The sequence below is a fragment of the Mustela nigripes genome, chromosome 5, assembly GCF_022355385.1.
Source record: "Mustela nigripes isolate SB6536 chromosome 5, MUSNIG.SB6536, whole genome shotgun sequence".
Taxonomy (NCBI): domain Eukaryota; kingdom Metazoa; phylum Chordata; class Mammalia; order Carnivora; family Mustelidae; genus Mustela; species Mustela nigripes.
In genome coordinates, this window is record NC_081561.1 from 141,081,586 (window position 1) to 141,102,668 (window position 21,083).

The window sequence follows — 21,083 nt, forward strand, 5'->3', positions numbered from 1 at the left end:
AAAAAAAAAAAAACATGAAAAGACAATAGTGGGAGAAAAAGTTAAAGTTTGCAATTCAGTGTCTGTACTCTATCGTAGCAGGAAAAATAGTAGAATATGGAGGAAATGAAAGTAAAACCAGGGAATCTTGCATAGAAATGGTAGGAATCAATAGTCTTTGGACTAAGGAATCTAGAGTTAATGGCCTGCGATTTGTAAGGCTCAGCACTGGGCTCTGAAAGACCAGAGGGGAGCTCCAGGTCGGGAGAGGAGTGGAAGTCTGTGAACGGTTGTCACCCACACTGAAATCCAGAAATGGGCACATGCCTCCTGTCCTGCATTTGAGGGGACAGTTGCCTTCTCAGAGTGATTGGGGACGGCCTCAGGGGAGGCAGGACCCTGGCTGGGCGGAGAACAATGGGTGCCTGGGGGCCAAGAGGAGGAGAAGTACTCAGTGACCAATCATTGATGGAACTAGGAAGGCCAGCGTCTTAGTGACTAAGATGCTTGGTGGCTGTCTCACACTGTGACAGGACAGTTGCAGATGCCTTGGACTGGGAGGTTTCTAAAGCTGTGTGACTTAGTATCTTGTGTTTCATTTTTAATTGTGGTTTTTCTTTTTCTGGTATGCGTATTGAAGAGGAAGCTTTTGGTTTCAATAGAATACCCATGAGAAGTGGCTTACGCAATGGGGTGTCCACAAGTTGAAGTAAGCTTGTCCCTTAATTAATTTAGTAGCTAATATAGGGTTAATTAATTATGGTTAATTCATAATTAATGAGCTGTGGGTTAATTCAGTGGCTCCGTGTCCCTGGTGGCCTAAGTGGCTTCCATCTTTGGTCCTCAGTCCTGGCCTGTTGCAGGGTCCATCCTTTTAGGGGTCATGTGGCCACAGCCACTCAGCGCTTCCCTGCACGGTTGTGCCCACTGAAGACAGAGGAGGCCCTTCCCTCCCACCTATCCTGTCACTAGGCAGGGAAACCTTTTCTCGAGGTGCCTGGCAGGTTTCCCTTAGGTTCTGCGTTGTGGGGAGCGGGGCTGGTCTCCCTGGCAGGGGAGCTGGGGAGGGGAGTCGACAGATAGCTGTGGCGCCTCTGCCCTGCCCCAGAGAAAATCCCTTCATCTGCCATGGCTCCTGTTCTTTCTTTAGAATGAAGGGATTATGGTGGGAGAGTTGTGTTCAAAGAAATACCCATAAACATGTTCATAGGCGAGTCAACAACAGTTGGTCGTGAAGTGTTTGGCTGTCACTCACGGTGATAAGGAAGCCACCAGAGAGTTCTGGACTGAGAGCGAATGCACCTGGCTTTCGGAACAGCTGTGTGGAGAGCAGAGTGTGGGTGCCAAGCCCAGAAACAGGAAGATGAGGGGAGGCCACTGCAGTCCAGTGAAACATGGCAGGGCCTGACTGGAGAGCTGGGATGGACCGAGACTCCCTATAGAAGGGAGGCTTTGTGGATGCATTCGATGTGGGGAGTGAGGAGAAGACAGAGGTCAAAGGATGACTGAGTCCTTGGCCTGAGCCCCTGGAAGGCTGGAGGGGCCACTTCCTGGGGCTGGGAACAGTGCAGGAGGGGGTCAGCGGAAGCTCGGGAGTCTGTCTTTGGAGGCATCACACTCAGAGCTGCCTACTGGATAGCCAAGTGGGAGGGTCAGGTAGGCGTTTCCGTCCGTCTGGGGCTCGGCTGGGCTGAACTCTGAACGGGGAATTGTTCGCACCTGCTTTGTCTCCAAAGCCTGAAGCAGGAGGAGGTCACTGGGGAGGGAGAGCTGGAAAGGGAAGAGGGCAAAGGGCAGCGCCGTGCAGGTGTGTCCCAGCAAGACAGCACAGGCGTCCTGCCGCACTGAGCTCTGCAGGGTGGTTCTCCTGCTTTGTTGTGGGTCTGGATGGCTGCACAGGCTTCAGGGAACTTGGAAGCGGTTCCTTGGGAACTGGTTAGAAGTATGCGCAGGACGGGCCAACATGGCTGACGGTGACTGGATTGTGGCTGTGCATGGGGGGGACTGGCTTTTAAGTAAAGGTGTTTTTAGTTTCTCTAGAAAAGATGTCTGTGATATTTTAAATCACCCACAAAATTGAGGTTAATTTAGAAGGGACCTAAAAAGTCCAGGCCTACGATAAGGGGATGGTCTGTTCCATTGCATTTGAAAGGTCTTCCAAAGGCCCGGGGGCTCCCGCGAGGCCAGCATTTTCCAGTATGTGTATTAAATGCCTGCATGTGAGAAGAGATGCAGCCTGGAGGTGAATACTGGCGTATGGGTCCCCTTGAGAAGAGAAAAAGGAGGGATAGCCGTTCTGCGCTGGCAGGGTGCTGCTCGAGGCCTTCCTGCTGTGATTATCCAGGGAGAAGATTCTTCTAGCCCTTGTGCTTGACTTGGCCAGGCTGTTTGCAGAAAGGGGGAGTCCTCTCCCTGCTCCCTAGTAGCTTGTGCCAATTGGAGGGAACACTTGGGAGATAACGAATGAAGGTTGTGTGGGTGTTTCCCCGTGTCTGGCATCCACACAGATAGATGGTACTTTGTCTTCAGGCACTCGGCCGTGTTGTTGTAATAGGTTAAAGATACGAGAGGCAGCTAAGGGTGGGAAAGCTTCCTGGAGGAGGTGGGACATGCAGGTGCGCCCTGGTGAGTCCGATTTCGATGGTTTGGTGGTGAGAAGAGAGAGCATTTCCCATCAGGAGAGCAGTGTTTGCAAGGACTGGTCCAGAGTCCAGCTTGACCATGTTGGGAAACAGAATTTAAGCCCCGGATGCTGATGCTTGGGTTTGAACGCTGCCTCAGCCTGAGCTAGCACATCTGGGAAATGCGCATAGTGGTGGTGCCTACCTCGGAGGCAGCTGTGATGGCCGGGGGAGGTGGTGACTCACATGGAGGTACCTGCAGCACAGTAGGAATCCCAGGGAGGGATCTGGAACCTTGATGGAGTGGCCGTGGGGAGCCAGAGGCTTCTTGTGCGGGGTCGCATGCCAGCGGTGGCACAGCACGGCAGAGGCAGCGTCTGGGAGGCGTCGCAGTGGCTGTGCTGGGAAGGAACAGTTAGGAAGCAGGGCGCCTCTCCTCCTGGCCCGCTGCAGGCGCAGGACTACTGAGAGGCGAGCATCCTCAGAGGTGACCCCAAGGTTTCAGGATGTGGGACTGGAGAAAGGATAGAGGCAGGAAATGGGCAGTTAAGCAGCTTTTTCATTTATTTTGTGCTTTAATGGGTTCAGGTTTAAACTTATTGACCGTAAAGTGGTATGGATTCCTGAGTGAAAACATCCTGGGAGACTGTCTCAGAACAGAATCGGGGCAGACAGGGGCTTGGGGACAGTTCTTGGAGGTGGGAGGGGGCCTGAAGGAGGGAGCAGGAAACCCCCCGGGGTTGGAGAGTCCGCACAGTGTGGGTCCCGGAAGGGGATGGGTGCCAGTGGAGGTAGACAGGCAGGATGTTAGGTTAAGTCTCCTGGGTCAGAGGGCTCTTTGGGGTGGGCTCCATGCCTTTTGGGCATCACAGTCTTGCCTCTGAGCATTACAGAGCATTCCTCTGTTGGTGGCCTGATCGGAGGGCGCATAGGCTGTCTACTCACAGGGACTGGCCCGGGCCGCTGGTTTAGGTTAGCTTGATCGTTAGAAACACATTGGCGTTTCAGGTGGGAGGTGAAGCGGGAGGTAAGCAGAGAAATGACTGGGATCGTGGTTTGAGCAGGAAGCTGTGGGGCAGCCGGGACTAGGGGATGTGAAGCGGGACAGGCCCGGTGGGGGCGGTGCTCGACTCTACTAATGTCTTGATGTCGGCGTCTCTCGGTTCGCTGCTGTGACCCAACAACGGTGTAGACCTCTGATTTGTCTTGAATAGGAACATATTCCTGAGGTTTTGGAAGTCTCTAGAGTTTTGGCGAACTGCTTCAAAGTGTTTAGACATAAAGTTGAGAGTGGAAGGAGCCGTGCGGGGGAGTTGCGTGGAACCGAGCTATTTGTGCTAGCCCTGGCCCATGCCATCCTGTGGCTGGAGGGGGTCTCTGGAGCCCAGACCCCTAGCTGAGGAAGCCTGGAAAGGTTTACTGCTCATCACAAAGGTTTAAATATAAGTATTTTTACTCTGGTTTTTTTTTTTTTTTTTTGCCTCCAAGTAACCTCTTCTGGGTGCTCGCCTGTGCTGGGAACCCTCCGTGCCCCTCAGAGCCCCTGCCTGGGCAGGTCGCCCGGAGAGCAGCAGATTAGGGGTGCTGTAGATGATTCTGGGTAATTTTTTAAATAACTTGAGATTTACAAGGAGACTGGCAGAGAGAGTACAGAGAGTCTGCACACCCATCAGCCAGCTTCCCCTCATGCTGGCGTCTCGGCACGGTGGCACATTTATCAAAACTAAGAGAACGACATGGGTGTAGTCCTGTGAACTATAGACTTTAGCTGTCTTTCCTAACATCTAGTCCAGTCAGCGTCATGCTGGGTTTTTTCGAAGTGAAAATGCCTGTGCTCTCTCTTCTGCAGACTGCACAGAGGAACCGCATTCTTGGCCTCAACACCTGCAGACAGCAGCGCAGTGACAAAGAGGACCTTGTTCTGACTCCAGCCCCGCCTCCCCAGGGCTTTCCCCAGAAGTGCAGTCGTGGGGGTGGGTCCCCTCAGCTCTTCCTGGGGACTGGCAGTTACCCCCAGGGGCAGAGCTGTGACTTCTTGGGCAGGTGTTCCACAGTCTTGGACCTCAGTGTCCCCGTGTGTAAGTCGAAGGAAGGGCTTAGACTTCCTCTCTGAGGTCTTTTCTGGTTCTACTATTTTAATGCTTTCAGGTCTCTTAAAATCTTTAGGGTTCTGGGGCACCTGGGTGGCTCAGTCAGTTAAGTGTCTGACTCGTGACTTCAGGTCAGGTCATGATCTCAGGGTTGTGAGACTGAGCCCTGTGTCAGGCTCCACATTCGGCTGAGACTGTGTTTGAGATTCCTGCCCTCTGCCCCTCCTCCCCACTGTCCCCTCTCACACTCTTTCTCTCTCTCAAATACATAAATAAATCTTAAAACAAAATTTTAGGGTACCAAATTGGAGTTGGGGTCAGGCTACTCATTTCTCATGCATAGCAGGGTCATTTGTGGGTGGTCTTTGGACCTGTGTCCCCAAGAAAATGACAGAGGCGTGCATTCCTTCATTCCTTCTCTCATGCCGTCATTCTGTGAAACACGGGAGTTCACTCACCCAAAGGCCTGACGAGTCCTGTTGGAGGGAGCTGGCTTGGTAATCTGCAAAGCCACATCTGAGCAGAGGTGGCTTATGGGCTCCAACCTTTGGCCCGAAATACCAACCAGCTGACTTCCTGCTCAGGAGCTGGAATCTCGAGCCACGTAAAGGAGAGGTTGCACGCGTGCACCAGGCACCATAAAAGCAAATAACCTTTCCCTCAGTTTCAGTGCTAAGCCTGGTTTTCCCTGTCCTGGGGTGTGTGTGCTGTTCTTGAGGCAGGAGTTCCTCCTTCTGTCTCAGCTTGCAACACCAGGAAATGGTCGGGGAATAGAAATAATCTAAAAACCAAAGCAACCCCCCCCCTCGTTTTCATCTCTTTGGATTTTTTGGTCTTCACTTTAGGTTATAGGGCAGGGGTTGGCCATTTGGGGGCCACAGCTGGCCCACCATCTCTTTGTGGTGGGGTTGAACGCAAACACCGCCGTGCGTACGTGACGTCTGGGCTAAGTGTAGAGGCAGCACTGAGGGCTGGCGATGGACTTCGTGTGGCCGGCCAAGCCTCAATTTATTTTCTCGTCCTTCATGGGTTTTTCTTTTGTTTACTGACAGCTCAGGTGGGGAATTCTAGAAGAGAACTGATCCCTCCCCCACTGCCGTTTTCTTCTGAGCAGAGGACAAAGTAGGGGTGAATAGGCCGGGACCTCCTAACTGTGGGGGGGTGTTGGGACGGACCCGCTCGGGTGCTCTGCCCCCTGGTGTAAGTCACCGAGGAGTGCGGGCAGCTTGCTCAGTGGCATCAGAACCAGACCCCAGACCTCAGAGCCGGAGTCAGGCCGAGCTTCACCGGGAGGGCCGATGCAGGCGAGGGGTGGGGCCGATGCAGGCGAGGGGTGGTGAGGAGCCCCAGGCGGGGATGTCACATTGTGGGCCACCCCAAGGACCAGCTGGTGGCAACGCAGTTCCCGATCTGGACTTGATGGTGCTGGCTCCCAGCTCCGCGTGTTGGCTGGAGTGGCTCAGGGTCGCCCTCGCCCTTGCCCTTAGGCTCTGCTCTGGCTGCTGGAGGTGGGCGCCAGTGGAGGGGGTCCGGCCGCCGCACGTGTGGCCTGGTAAATGAAACACACTGTCATGGGCACCGACGCCTCGGCACACTGCCATGCCGTGGGGAGTGGGTCTGGCCGGCCACCTACAGAACGGGGTGTTCTGACGTGCCGGCCAGTCGCCCACTCTGCAGTGGGCCCTGAGGTGACGCAGGCAGCTTTGTCAGGCAGGTCACCCGGGCTTCGAGTAGTTCCGCTTCTGGGAGGGGGGCCTGATGTAGTCTGGGGTGTTGCTGGGGGCTCCTGTGGACTTAGCCCCCTGTCTCACCTCCCCCTACCCCCGACTTCTCTGCAGGCTGGCACCCATGCGGCTCTACACGCTGTCCAAGCGCCACTTTGTCCTCGTGTTTGTCGTCTTCTTCGTCTGTTTTGGCCTGACCGTCTTTGTTGGGATCAGAGGTAAGGTGCGGTTCCTGGTCATTGTATCACTTCCAGTCACCCTGGCAAGTGGCTTTTGGCCCGGCCAACCTATACCCACCCCTGTCCCCTGCTAAGGGCCCCTGGCTGGAGGGTGATGCATCACTTCATTCTGAACCTGCTGGGCAGGGGGTGACCTGGATCCCACCCCTTGTAGCAGCCAGGGCTGGAGTTCAGCTTGGCAGCACCTGGTGGCCTAGACCGCACACCGTTTATTGGACAGTCAGACATTTCTGTCAACGCTGGTGTGCTTGGGACCCGCTGGGTCCAGAACATGTGACTGGTGGGGGCCCCAGCCCAGTAAATGGTCCAGTGCAGCACATTCTTGGGGGGGTGGCGGCATGAGACAGCCATGAGCACGGGGCTGGGGTAACCAAGGGGAGCCGGGAGGCGGCTCTGGTGTCGCCCCGAACTCTTGGCAGGAGGAAGCCTGCAGGTTGGCTTTGGCCTTGTGCTCTGGGCCCCGGTGCCCCGGGCTTCCATGGCACGCAATTTGAGGGGAAGAGCCACACCATAGGATCTTAGCTTCCCAAATGCCTTTGAAATGGTCCAGTCCAACCCCATTTCACACTGATGGAAAGCAGAACGAGAGGAGTTGGCCTGTTTTCGTAAGGCTCCCAGCAACCTGGTCTCTTCAGCCCTATCCAGGGGGTAGGAGCCCAGGACCTGCCTCGGCTGTTTCTTCTTGCCCTTTTAAGTATCCTGTTTAGTGGGCGTGATTTCTGGTAGGTGTTTATTTAATTATGGTGTTTCATGTTAAATCGTAAACGGCATGAGGCTTGGCCTGTCCCAGAGGCAGTTGTGCCTCCGAAGGCGAGTTTCTGAACCCCCGCTGGCCTGGGGCTGGTGACCGACCCCGGAAGCTGGGCATGAGGGTGGCCGCGTGGGTGCCGTTTGCCGGCTGATGAGCCACATCATGGCGAGAACAGCCACTGCTGGAGCCACTTTCTCTTTTCCTTCCTGTGACGTCACTAAGGGATAAGTTACGTTAATCCTGGCGTAGGACATAGCAGTCATCTTACTCAGTTTTCCTAACTGTCCTTTGAGGATGGGTAGGACAGGCATTGAGAGGCTCACGACTGGAATCTCACGGGACCTCAGCCAGTTCTTGTTCCGTCCCTCAGCCACTGTCTGCTGCAGCGTCCCGTGATTATACGCAGCCTTTTCCACTTCTTGTAGAAGTGAAGTGATGCACCCCAGCTGAGATCAGAAAAACAAGGTCAGGTTTCCCACATCCCTTTCCTTCTTCCCAGTGAGTACTGGAATTCGGGTTCTTCAGAGAAAAACACCAATAGGATATATGTGGTACCAATAGAGAGAGACTTTTCTGTGCCTTCAGGGCCTGCTCAGGCCTGCACGGATGGTGCCATTTCCATTTGATGTTGGAGTGCTGCCATGTGTGCTCAACTCACCATGGACAGTGTGGGTCTCATGGTAGCTTGGGGGCCTGTGGGTACGTATTTAGTCTCTGCTGAGGCCCAGCAGCAAGCCAAGAGCTGTGTCTTGGAAGGAGAGCATATGTGGAGGAGGGCAAGGCTTTGCTCCAGAGGCCCAAGGGTCCTCATGAAGACTCATTCGTAGGGCCCTGCCGAGGGCTCCGAGCTGCATCCCTGTCTTCTCCTGCCATTTCAGACACCTCTGTGTCTGCCGGATCGTACGGCACCTGCGTAGGCAGCCTGCACCGCAGCCTGGACCTGCTGGGAAGCCTTCTCTTGTTCTGGGCCCCATCAAAACTTGCACCTTTGTGGGTCACTAGATAAATAGGCCAAATTGTCACACTCAGACAAGGAACATGTTGTCTCTAAAACGCACAGAAGTGAGGCCTGCCAGGCATCAATGCCTCTGTTTTCATTGTAGGGGAGCCAAACACAACAGTTTATCTCTTGCCTTAGAAGGGATAGTTCTCTGTGGTGCCTACCAGGGGACCCCTGGAAATTTCACTAAAGTAGAAGGCCCCTGCCCTTTAACCAGATTTACTTCCTGTCTGCTGACATGCAAGTGTCTTACCAGAGAGTTTAGGGTAGTTTGCTACTTCTTACTCACCAGATCTGGTCGGCATAATGTCACAATGAGATGGACCAGCACGATGGCTTGTGGCAAGGAGGGATGGCCAAGGTCTGTGCAAGCTATGCTGTGTAGCTGGGAGTTACAAACCTTTGGGGCAGGACAGGGAAGTGAAGGTGTATTGCTGGCCTGGCTTCTGGTGAGCCTTGTTTTCAGGGACAAAGAGAACGGTATTTGCCGGAGCGAATGCCAGAGGATGTGTGACTTTGTTCATGCGGGTACAGCAGTGGCAGTTGGAATCATCGGCGGGTTTAGCTGATGCTGTTCCACTGTCCTCTCCAAGAGCCACCTACCCTCTGCCCTGGCCATATAGGCGACATGAATGCGGGTGAGAGAAATCTTTCACACCCTTGATAGGAACACTGATGTCTGCAGTCTAGGAATGTGACACTGGTTTTGATTGTATTTTTGTAGGTAGAGGCTGTCCTGGTGTCTTCCAGTTGGCCTTTCCTGCCAGAATAGCCCTCACTCCACAAGGCAGGGAACCAGTATGGGGATTCTGCCAGCTGCTGAGTATATCTGTTGCAATTATGCCTTCTGGAACTAGGGAGTCAGCCATAGGATGGGACCAGGGACCGACTGGGCCCATTGTGACACGTGCCTGAGCTAAAGCCCCATTGATTACTTGACCTCCATAAGTCGCTCCTCTGACTGGTGGACCACACTGATGTTTGGGGTTTCCTGAAATTGGGGTCAGTTCAGAGCCACTGTCCAGGGGAGCCCAACACGTATTTCCTTTTCCCCAGTGTGCCGTTATCTTGGCAAAAAAGCTAAAGGTTCCTTTGGGAGAATGATTTAGCAATCTACATTTTTGGCTGAGTACTGGGGTGCTTTCTTAATGGGACCCAGTCTTCTGGAGATTTGGGTCTGCAAAGTGGTTCAAATCTGGAAACTACTGAAAAGCTATGACTCTCTGTTTTTATGATTCAGGTTAGACTTTGTTCACTTGACTTAGACTTTTCTGCTTACACAGATCAAGTCCAACTTTAGTAGGCTTTCTGCAGATTTCACTTCTAGGAACACCATAATCAACTAGCCAGCCCCATAGGTCTGGGCCAGCCAGACTCTTGTGATTGCTGCTTGACTGTCCTGTCCATTACAGTGACCACGCCCACCTTGCTTTGGGTGGTTGAGTGCCGCTGCTTGGTTCCCCTGCTCCCGGTCATTCCCATTGCTCTAGGCTTCCCCAGTTCAGCGACCATGGTTCCTACTGTAAGATCTGGTTCACCACAGAGCAGGGCAGTCATAGAGCTCTTTAATGGTGATGGGACCCCCCCGCCCCCGACAGATTTATTCCTCATAGTGGTGGTGAAATCTCTGTGTCCTGAAGTCTCCCGGCAGGTCTTAAATGACAAATCTGCTCCAATGTTCTGATTTCCCTAAGCTTCCGAATCCCTTCCTCTCCATTAAACCAAGGCAGGTGTGACATTTCTGATTTGCTTACTGGGGACCACCTTTTGTTGGTTTTTAACCAACCAACCAAACTGTTAGAGTCCTTCCTAACTCCCTGAGCTCCGGTTGGCAATGCGGAATCTCTCCTTGGTGGGCTGCATCCGTAAATCCAGACCAGTCTAACGTCATGTTCCTGCCGCCATTTTCCCAGCTCCAGTGTTCGCTCCCACACATGTTCCCCGGATTTCTCTCCGTGTACATCCGAAGACTCGCGGAGTTCTTTGGGAGCATATGTAGTGTATCTCCTCATGGGCCATACTTCGTACCTCACCTTTGGCGCCCTGCTGGAACTCAAGTCTAGTTATGGTTCTAGAGTCAGAGAGGGGAGGTTGCTCAGCAGAATCGTCATTGTCTTGCGGGGCCGTCAAGGGAGTCTGTCTGCTTGGGTAAGGCAGGGGAGGCGGAAGGGCTGCTTCTGCTGGCAGTGGGGAGAACTCCTCCAGTGTCAAAGTCGACCCATTGACATTCGGCAGCTCCGTGCCCCCGTCTTCATCGGGGTCTTTCTGCTGTCCCCAGACCAGGATCTCCCTGCTTCCCAGCCAGTGCCCTCCATTGAACAGTGAGGCAGCCTGTGAGGCTGGTGTGCAGCTTGTGGTGTAATTCAGCCAGCTGCAGGCTGAGATTCTGGGCGTGGTTTTCAGCACACAGCCTTGTGGCTACAGGCAATAAAGCCTTCCGCCTGGGCGCACAGGAGCTGTCAGATTATTTGTGTAGCACTGGAGCTGGGAATTCAAACCCCAGAGCTCACCTTTTCTTCTGTCACTTTGTCCCGGGACACTAGGGACAACCAGTCAACCTCATTCTGTTTGTTGTTTAAAAATATTCTAAAGAATCACAAATAGTCACTTAGCTTCTTCTCGTAAGTAGTTGATCAGGAGTCCATGCATGTTTTCACAAACCATCCCAGTGCTGTCTCTACTGCTGGACGTGGAGTCATTACCATCTTTACACCTGGTCAGATTAGAGAACCACTTTCAGAAACCCGAGAATCAGTATGAAAAAACTCTTCCTCAGGGCACCTGGGTGGCTCAATCGGTTAAGCGACTGCTTTGGGCTCAGGTCACGATTTTCAGGTCCTGGGATTGAGTCCTACATCGGGCTTCCTGCTCAGTGGGGAGCCTGCTTCTCTCTCTCTTACCCCCCACTTCTGCCCCTCCCCATTGCTATTCTCTCTCCCTCTCTCTCTCAAATAAGTAAAATCTTTAAAGAAAAAAAAAAGAACTCTTCCTCTATAACCACTCTCAGTACCAAATTCTGTATTAGGGTTCTCTAACAAAATTGAACCAATAGGAGGCATATATGTATGTATGTATACACACACACACACACACACACACACACAGAAAGAGAGGGAGAGAGGGGCAATGGTGGAGGGGAAGAGAGATTTATTATAACGAACTGGCTCACATGATTATGGAGGCTGAGAAATTCCAAGATCTGTAATCGCCAAGCTAGAGGCTCGGGAGAGCCAGGTAAGGTCCAGTCTGTGTCTGGAAGCAGCTGAGTAGCGACGGGCCAGCTTGAAGACCGAGCACAAGCCCAGGCTGAGAGCAGAGTCTCCCTTACTCAGCCTTTTGCCCTATTCCGGCCTTCAGCCATCCGGATGAGGCCCCCTCATGGTTCAGGGACGTCTGCTTTCCTCCGTCCACTGATTCAAATGTGGATCTCATCCAGAAACCCCCCACAGTCACGGCGGGATCCCCTTTAGCTGTCTCTCTGGGCACCCAGGGCCCAGTCAGGTTGACAAGAATCACTGTCTCGAGTCCTCTGGGAATAACGTCGTTAGGATTTCAGAATTAGGAGCGCCTTAGCAACCACTGGGCCAGTCACCCTTGTTTTGCAGATGTAAAGACTGAGACTCAGAAGGCCAAGTTAGCTAAGACTAGAGTCTAGACTCTTCGGACTCCCAGTTCTTAATTCTTTCTGAGAAAGTAGACTGCCTTATTTCCTGGAGCAGGGTTTTGTCGGATTGTGACTCTGTCAGAACAGGCCTCGCTGTGGCTGCCCGCCTCCTCCCCACACAGAGGCAGCCTCCTCGGCGTTCAGGAGCGCGTCCCTGACACACGTCACTGCATTGGTTGCGAACCGGATACAGACTCCTGTGATACTCGTGCACCTCCTCGAGATGGAGGATCCTCAGTCACTGAGGCAGCCCAGAAAACTAGCCTCGCAGCTGAGCGTGATTGTAGAATGAAATAAATTCAATTAAAATCTGCTTCACACTGCTTTCCTTTGAGGCCGAAGCTCTGAAAAATTTCATCCATTAAGCTTATATATCTGCTGTTTCAGGAATCTACATTGAGTATACATTCATATATTTTATATCCTAAGCTTAATAAATATTTTTGGAAGACTGGATTAATTGGATGAACAGATGAATGTGTCTTAATTTTTTAGCAGGAATCTTTCTATGTTACAAAATATACAGTGTTTGTATCAAAATAATTTCTTAGATCTGAGCACTACCGAGCGAGCACTCTTGAAACTTAAGAGGTTTGGGCCTAGCTAGATCCCGTAGGAATCCTACCCAGTGTGTGGTGGTCAGACTGTCCACCTGCGTCAGGAAGTCATGAGGTGCAGCAGGGTGGGTGTTGTGTGTCTGTGTGTCTGTCCCCTAAGGACAGACCCGGAGAATAAGACCGCCTCTACATAATGTGTGAGTTTTTCTTGGCATTTGAAAAATAATTAATAAATTCATTATCGATATAAGTATAACCTATTTTTCTCATTTTTTGTTATACTTTTAGGACCCAAAGTAATCCAGACTTCTGCAGCCAATTTTTCACTAAATAATAGTAAAAAGGTAAGACTGGGTCGCAGGGGCGGCTGGCAGGGCCCGAAAAACTTTCAGGTCGCTCAGTGGGTCCCGGGGACGCGCCACCCTTGCCGTGCAGCTTGCTTCTTCGGCAGTACGCATGCTCACTCTGCTGTCAGATGCTGGCCTCTGAGCTCTTGTTTGCTAGAATTATGTTCCCTCCTGAGGCAGGAGCTCCGCGCTAGAGCAGATGCTGCTGTCTGCCCAGGGAGCGGCAGTTGCTTTCCAAGTGCCGGTTGGCTCACCCTGAGTCCTCATGCCCACATGTCTTCCTAGGCCGTACGTTCTGGCAGTGCTCCTGCAGGCATCTGTTTCTTACTGTTTACGCTAGTTAATGCGGGTCTCCGTGTGGGGTTTCTAACAGGAGCAGGTCTTTCCGATGATTGGTATTCCTGCAAGAACTCAGTTTAAATGAAAAAAAATCCTCTTTCTCTCCTTTCTTAAATGTGGTCGATTCTTCACCATCTTTAGAGAAAAACAAAGATCCTTCCAATGGGAGAGTTTCAGTAATCTTTAACAAATGCTAATTGTGAGAGTGCAACAACTAAACCCTTTTTTTGCTGCAGACCAGACATGATATCTTTATCTAGAAACTGAATGCAAGTTGTCACACATTCTCATGGCACAATGTTGAAATCTGATTGATTCCCAACACCCTCCCCCCATCTCCCTTATCCTAGCTCTCTGGTAGGTTTTCACCCCTATAATTAAGCAAAAGAAGAAAAATGTCCTAAAACTTACCTTTTAATTCCTCTTACTCTTGCTAGTTGGAAAGGGCCCTCTGGATAGCCCACTGATATTTGCGTTTTTTGATTTTCTTTACCTCTTGCCCTGAGGACCTGATTTGAAGAGGTGCTGTTATCAGGGTTTCCTGAACATAGTTAGGTCTTTCAAAATTTCTTTCTCTCAGGATGTAAGTCCCTTTTTTGGGGGGGGCACTATAAACAGCAGCCGTCCCACCAAACTGACTTGCTCCTGAAAGATCACGCTCACTTTTGAAAGATGATAGGCCACCCTCTGGTGGGTTTCAATGCTCATGGCTTCGGGCAAGGCTTCAGTCACAGGGCGTTTCTGTCAGTTCCAAAACACAGATACTGCGTATTTATGTTCAAACACTGTGCATTCAAATGATACATTTCTTTGGAACCATGGGTGGCTCCTTAAGCAATGTCCTCTGTCTCCCATGGCTGCTAGGAGCCAGTATTAATGGTTTTCACCGCACAGCACAGAAGCGTCATTGGCAGTGGGGTCTGCTCTAATTTTTCTCTCGAGGGGCATTAAGACTTTCCTAAAGTAGAAAACAATAGACCTCAGACAGCGACTGATATGGCATGTTGGAACCAAGGAAATGATTCTTGAGAATATGAAGATCTATCCTTGGTGTTATTTATTATCTTATGCTACACCGTATCCTATCTACTTTTAATTTTTTTTCCCTCCAGGCTTTTTCTTGCTATTTAAGTAGGTATATGGTCCCAAGGCTACAGGTGGTGGACATCGCCTGCTTAGAGGTTTTCACGAGACAGAGGGCACTCCAATAGGAAATTAGTCTTTTCTTTTTCTGGAAGGCAGTATTTTACTTATCTTGTCTAAAGGAAAACTACATGTTTCTGTTTCAGAGCTTCCACAAACCTTTCTTTACTAAATGTACATTTTGTACGTTAAGATGAGGTATTCGGGAGACTTAATGAAAAGGTCATATGGATTATTTAACTCTTTTTTCTTCTTGCCTTAGCTGAAGCCAATTCAAATCCTTTCAAATCCGCTGTCTACCTATAATCAGCAGCTGTGGCTGACATGTGTTGTGGAGCTGGATCAGTCGAAAGGTAGGAAGCCTGACATTGCAGAATCGTGTTTCTTTGTACAAAGCACCATATTTTAAAGATTGAGAGAGCTTTAAACCCTTTGAACAGGTGCTCAAAGATGGAGCACAAGGACGCTCATTATTCTTTATAACAGCAACAAATTGGGAGCCCCTTACGTGTCTGCCAGTGTCTTCCAGAAAAAGTCACGATGCAGCACTCAGCGAGCATTGGTCAGCTTAGCTCCGTGGCTGCGCTGTGTTGCCCCTGCTGTGGCAGCTTTGTCCTTGGGCTCTGGGAGAGGCTTCAATTCTGTTGCCTCGAGACAATGGTTCTATCCCCCAAGGACACATGGCAGTTGTCACCCTAGGGCAGAGGGTGCTGCTAGGATCTAGAGGGTGCCGGCTATCCTGCCGTGCACCCGACCGCCCCACAGCCGAGGAGGAGCTGGCCTCAGTATCCGGGGGCTGCTGAGACTGAGGCACGTGCCCCGCTGCGTCTGCGTCTCTGAAGCCTCGGGTCTGCTTGTCTGGAGTTATGGACGTGGTCACCCACGTTATCTCCCATGTTCTGGGAGTCAGATGAGGCGCTTTGGCTGAGAAGGAATTTGAAAAGATAACCCCATGACCACAGTAGGTTAAGTGGGGAAAAATGTGTATTACAAAAAAATTAACCCCCTTTAAAAAAACATAAATAAATTTGGTATCAGTGTATATTTGTGCGCCTAGAAAAGGCTCTGGAAGGATAGATATGACATGTTAATTATGGTTATATCTAGGTGGTGGGATTGTGTTTAATGATATCTTTGTACTTTTTTGCTCTCTGATTTTTTTTAAACAAAGGGTATAAAAACAAAAATAAAATATGTCATCAGAAAAGTAAGAAATTAATTTTATTTTAGTATAAAGTTAAGTTAGAAATTTATGTGGGAAATGAAAAAATAAAATTCCATTAGCCTTGAAATGCTTGCCCTTTTATGAACCAAACGGGTGGACCCGTACTGTAGGTTTTTACGTAGGCCCCTAGGTAACAGGTTGGATGTAGAACCTGACAGAAGGGCTTTACTTTACAGACAAGTGTGAGGTTTTCACATGTGTGCTGAGGCTGAGGTGGTTGAAGGACCCTTCTGGGCCCTCACCTTGGCAAGTGTGATGTGCCTGATGTGGTCTCTGACACGGATTTTCTTTCTTTTGTAGAAACATCAATTCAGACAAGCTTCCTCATGACTGTTAAAGTCGATGGGGTAGCTCAAGATGGAACCACCATGTTCATTCATAACAAAGTTCACAATCGGACAAGGACCCTCACCTGTGCAGGGGTGAGTGTGTTCGAATGGTCAGGTTACTCGTCGTGCTACCCTGTTACATGTCTGCTTTCCTAAGTAAAAGAATCCAGTCATACCAGTGATGGTGCGGTGACACTCATGTCGCTTTCTACACCGATCTCCTTCTCAGTTCTTACAAACATACACACATTCTCTCTCTCTCTCACACACACACACACATGCATACACATACATGATGCCTGTTTTCAGTGTGTGTGTATAGCCTGATGTGTCTACAGATGGCTGTCACAGGTTGCTTGTCACCCGTGAAGGTCTGCTGCTATGCTGTGGTCATTCTGGTCAGGACTTCGGGTTTCCTGCTCTGGAGCATCTGTGGGGGCTGAGGCCCGGGCCTCGTAGGGAGAGTGGCCTCCTTGTTTGAGTGTCTACTTCAGGGGGTAGCGTGTGGTTGTGCGATAGGAAACCTGGTGGTCCAAAGCAAGAAAGAAACCCTCACTTTTGATTTTCTTGGTGCCATGTTCTGTCAGCGTCCCAAGAGTCAGAAGTGGGACTGCTCCGGGTAGAGCAGGGGGCCCCCTGGGACGAAGCAGGTCGTGGGGGCGCATGGAGAGCACAAGGAACATCAGGAAGGAGAAGGTGTAGACTGGGGGTTAGGCAAGTGGTTGCCCTGACAGGCCTCATGCCAGGCTTCCCGTCCATCCAGGTCTCCCTCGGTCCCCAGCGCAGTCCTACAGGGCAGGCCCTGTTACCGGAGCCCCGTTGTACACAAGAGGAAACTGAGGCTCAGATCAGAGCACTTGCCCAAGGTGACACACATGGAGATCAGGGGCCGGGATTTCAGCCCATGCTTTTGTCTTTTAGAGCTTGTGCCCTTGGCAGCCACGTGCCGCCTGGTTCAGAACCGCAGGCCTGCTTGTCCGGGCAGGAAGGATCCAGGTGGAGGAGGGTTCCTGCTGCGTGATGGCCCCATCTGTGGTCCCTCCCTGCGGGCATCTGCCTGAAGGTCCCCGATGGCTGCTCCGTGACCTGGTCTGCCTCGTGGGCCTGGGCAGGTGTTGCTCGGGAAGCAGCACAAAGGACCAGACTCTCGCTCTGCCTCCATCGTTACCCATGGGAGGAGGGCTGGGCCAGCCTCTCAGACACGTTGTCCTCATCTGTACAGTGGGGCTACGCCCTCCTTGACCATCCTTGTGGAGTGGCGAGGATCAAGTTGGACACCAGTTCTGGGACCCTGCAGTGCCCAGTGTGGGGGTCGAGTACCCGCCCTGTCTGTACAGTCAGTGCCGGGTCAGTTCTGCTGCGTAAAAAGGAGGGACGATGGATGCGACGATGGGTGCAGGGTCTGGAAGGACCACGCACAGGCGAGGCTTCGCCTCCACCCCCAGGCTGGCGGGAGTCCAGCTTCCACCCCTGGTTTTGCTCCTGCTCGCACCGGGTGGGGGATGATGAACCGGAGGGCGGTGACTTGATCTTAAGGCTGATGTCACTAATCCTGCTGGTCTGGGAGGACCAAGGAGTTTCCCGGGATGGGGGACTTTCTCTTCTAACCAGGGCAAGTCTCAGGCCAACGAGGACCACTCGGTCACCATGTCTGAGGCCTGTACTTGGAACAGCCAGGCTGCCCGCGAGGTTACTTGTCTGCCCTGTTGCTTCTTGGCAGTGCTCCCCACACTGTGCACCTCGAGAGTGGCCCTTGGTGGCTTGCTGTGGTGTCTCCCCGCTCCCACAGTTTCTACTGTGTCACCCTTGGGTCTTCTCTCTTCCGCTCTCTCTGTGCAGGCTCCTCCTGAGCCCTCCCAGGACCACTGCCCTGACTTAAAAGAAGGTGGGGTTTTTTTGTTCTGGAGCTGCTGACCACCTTTTATCCTAGTTGGGCACCTCGGGTAGCAAGTGGTCTGTGCCGGGCGGGCGACCGTGCTGGGTTCTCACCAGGGATTTGCAGGGGCAGATTGTGATCCATACGCAGACCGTAGCTCGAGCGGAGAAACCCCACACCGTCAGGTGGTCTCACCGTAGTTTTTAGAGACTGGAAGGTACTTGTGGGCTGAGCTTTAACTGTTTCGTTAATTCAGGCCATCCTCTGAAAGTCCAGGCTCGTAAGAAGTGGCCGCCTGTGCAGCACCGATCATTCACTGAGTAATAAGTACTGCTCAGTACTTAGCTGCCTCTGTCCCCATGTGACCTCCTGTGACCTGTCAGGAATGAATTTGGTTTTGCAGAGACCAAGGGCGACACGCACACTCACCAATTCTGACTTCTTCCCTGGCCCTTAGGCCGGCACCCCTGCCTGCCGATTGTCCGCTTATCTTTTTAAGGTTTCCTGCAAACACCAGATCTCTTTTCCTACCTGACCTCAGACATTCGAGCCTTGGGGAGCCTTTGATCCACGGTAGGGGTGACTGCCCTGTTCACAGCTGTGGCTCACACAGGCGCCACCCAGAGACTGCTCTGTCAGACCGCGGGAGGCCTTCTGAGGGGTGTGCTAGGCCACGTGGCTGCACCCAGGTCACTGGCTGCCTGGCCACATGGAAGCAGAGAGGACCTGGCTCCTAACTGCCCAAGACAGGAGACAGGGGCTCTGGGCAGGCAGTGACACACCCGTGTAATCACACTAGCCATTGCTCCCGCAGCCTTTGCCTTGGGTGTGGGCCTGGGGCTCTGCGTGGGGAAGGGCAGGCACGAGGGGAGGGGGACCAGGCCGTCACTCTGTATATGGTGCAGCAGCTGTGGAAGTGAGTGGGAAGAACAGTGAGGCTCGGGGTCTGACCTGTTATGTCTTCGCCTACGCTCCCCCCACCCCCACTAGTGCACGTGTGCGAATGTCAGGTTTGTGTGGCGTTGTTAACTTTTTTATGTAGGTGACGTTATTTTGAATTGCCCAAAGTAGAAAGATTCTAATGATTGCAAATCATCTATTATTTGTTTCCAAAAATACCCATTTGGTTTTTTCTTTCTAAGAATTGTTTTTTGGCTGGCATCGGAATTTTTCTGGGCTCTGGCGAGTTCCTTGGCGATGGTTAGTTCTGCTCATCTGTTGTTGAAATGTGTTACTTTATGGGTCAGTCGGTGGGGGAGCCAGTCGTGCTTGCTTTAAAGACACAGCTCTACCTTGCGTCTTTGCAGAAGTGTGCAGAAATTATTGTGGCTCACCTCGGCTACTTGAACTACACGCAGTATACCGTGATTGTGGGATTTGAACACCTGAAGCTACCCATCAAGGAAATGAACTTCACGGTAAGTGTGCCAGTTGACCTCAGTGTTTCTGTGGCTTGTTTTGCTCCCATTCTTCTGTCAAATGACTGAAATAAATTTCAGCGTTGAAATCATGTTATTTTGGACAGCGGAAGATGTGTACGGGGTCAAGCTGGTTTAGATGGGGAGCCGTCATGTGCAGCTCACCGTCGTCGAGCCTGTGTCCTTGTGTGTAAACCAGATGCCTCAGAAAGCTGCACCGACCCAGTGCAGCTGGTTCCTTTTGAACCGTGGTGCTTTACTGAGCTGGAACTCCCGTCCCTGGGAGAAGCCCGAGAGCAGTCGCTCCCCGTTGGTCCCTCCCTGGGTCTCCGAGGGGCTGAGAAGCCACTCACCTTCTGTCTCTGTGGTTTTGCCTGTTCTGGGCATTTTGTGTGAACGGATTCGTCCCATATGTGGTCTTTGGTGATGGACTTCTTTCATCACGTGTAGTATTTTCGAAGTTCAGGTGTGAATTTGAGGGCATCAGCCCTGCGTGCTTTGCTGAGCGTGTCAGGGTGTGGGAGGTTGCATTTTGTGTGTCTGCTCATCGGTTGGTGGGCATTTGGGCTTTTATGAATGCTGCCGCAATGAACATTGCCCTGCAGGTTTCCATGTGGATTGATGGGCGCCTGTGCCGAGCGGTGTCCGCGTGTGGGCCCTCTCCTGTGTGCAGGCGTGCACTGCCTCACCCCGCCCACCTCCGTGGTGGTGCCTGCGGTCCCCACTTTGGTCCCCGACCCTGGAGGTCGGCTGAGCACGGGACCACACACGAGGCCTGCTCCTGGGAGGCACTCAGCAGACGGCCCCCGTTGTTAACGTTCGGATGGCTGCTTTTTCCCGTTGTCTCTAGATCACCCAAATGAGTCTTGTTCTCCATCCACGCAATAGCTCTCTGGGTATTTAGAAATGTTGTCTCAGCCCCTCGGAGGTTCTTCCTTTCCTTCACGTGGCTCTGGAGGTGGCTTTGGGACCCCATCAGGCTGCAGGTCTCCTTCAGCCTGGTGGGGGGTGGGGGGCGGGCGGCTGCTTGCGCAGGAGAAGGAGCAGGTGGCGCTCCAGGTGTGGCCGGGGCCTCCTCACCGGCTTGCGTCCCGCCACCTGCCGAACCCTCCTCAGACTCGTCCCTCTGTAACTGCCGTTCGGTCTCTTCTCACGTTGACCCTGGTGAGTCTTTCCCATTCTCCGCTTCTGCGGTTGGATTTTAACAATTCTCCGACGCCACTCGGGCCTTCCCCTTTGCTCTTGAACTTGTTTCAGCGGTTTTGGCTTTTGGGTCCCGCCTCTCCTGATCCTTTGAGTTCGAATCTGGGTACTGTTCTTTGTGGTATGGAAGATCTCCTGGAGCTTTTTCCTCAGAACATCTGGCCAGCATCCTGCCTGTGTCCTCGAGGTCATGATGCAGAGGTTGAACCCTGACAGGGTCTGAGACAGGTGCCCTAAGCCCAGGCACACTGATTCCCTGCTCTGCGCACTAGCTGTGCTATAGACTTTGCTATTTTTGAATCACCCCGAGTCAGGAACGCAGAGAACAAAGAACACCACGCTTCTCAGACAGAGGACCTCTCCTTTCCGTCTTCGTCGGGGCTTCCCTGCGACAGCCTTTATCAGCCTTCTCCACAGCTTTCCCCGCAGGCTCAGCCCACCCCAACCCTATTACCTTGGTTTGTTCCATCTTCTCTGTTTTAGTTCCCCTTGGACTTATTCCTAAAGAATTTGGGCACAGTTCAGGTAAACTTGGTACGTGTCATTCCACCATTGCTCAAGAGGGCGGGTCACATGGT

General features: G+C 52.1%; 1 protein-coding gene across 4 annotated transcripts in view; it reads left to right on the forward strand.

Annotated features, from left to right (window-relative positions):
• The window catches only part of TMEM181 (transmembrane protein 181), a 68,570-nt gene that overhangs the window by 23,800 nt on the left and 23,687 nt on the right, over positions 1–21,083 (forward strand). For all 4 annotated transcript variants that reach the window (XM_059401354.1, XM_059401357.1, XM_059401355.1 and 1 more), the window contains 5 exons: positions 6,529–6,632; positions 12,914–12,969; positions 14,717–14,807; positions 15,980–16,101; positions 19,192–19,302. In XM_059401354.1, coding sequence (XP_059257337.1) covers positions 6,529–6,632; positions 12,914–12,969; positions 14,717–14,807; positions 15,980–16,101; positions 19,192–19,302 — 484 coding nt within the window. The remainder of the gene's footprint in view (positions 1–6,528; positions 6,633–12,913; positions 12,970–14,716; positions 14,808–15,979; positions 16,102–19,191; positions 19,303–21,083) is intronic.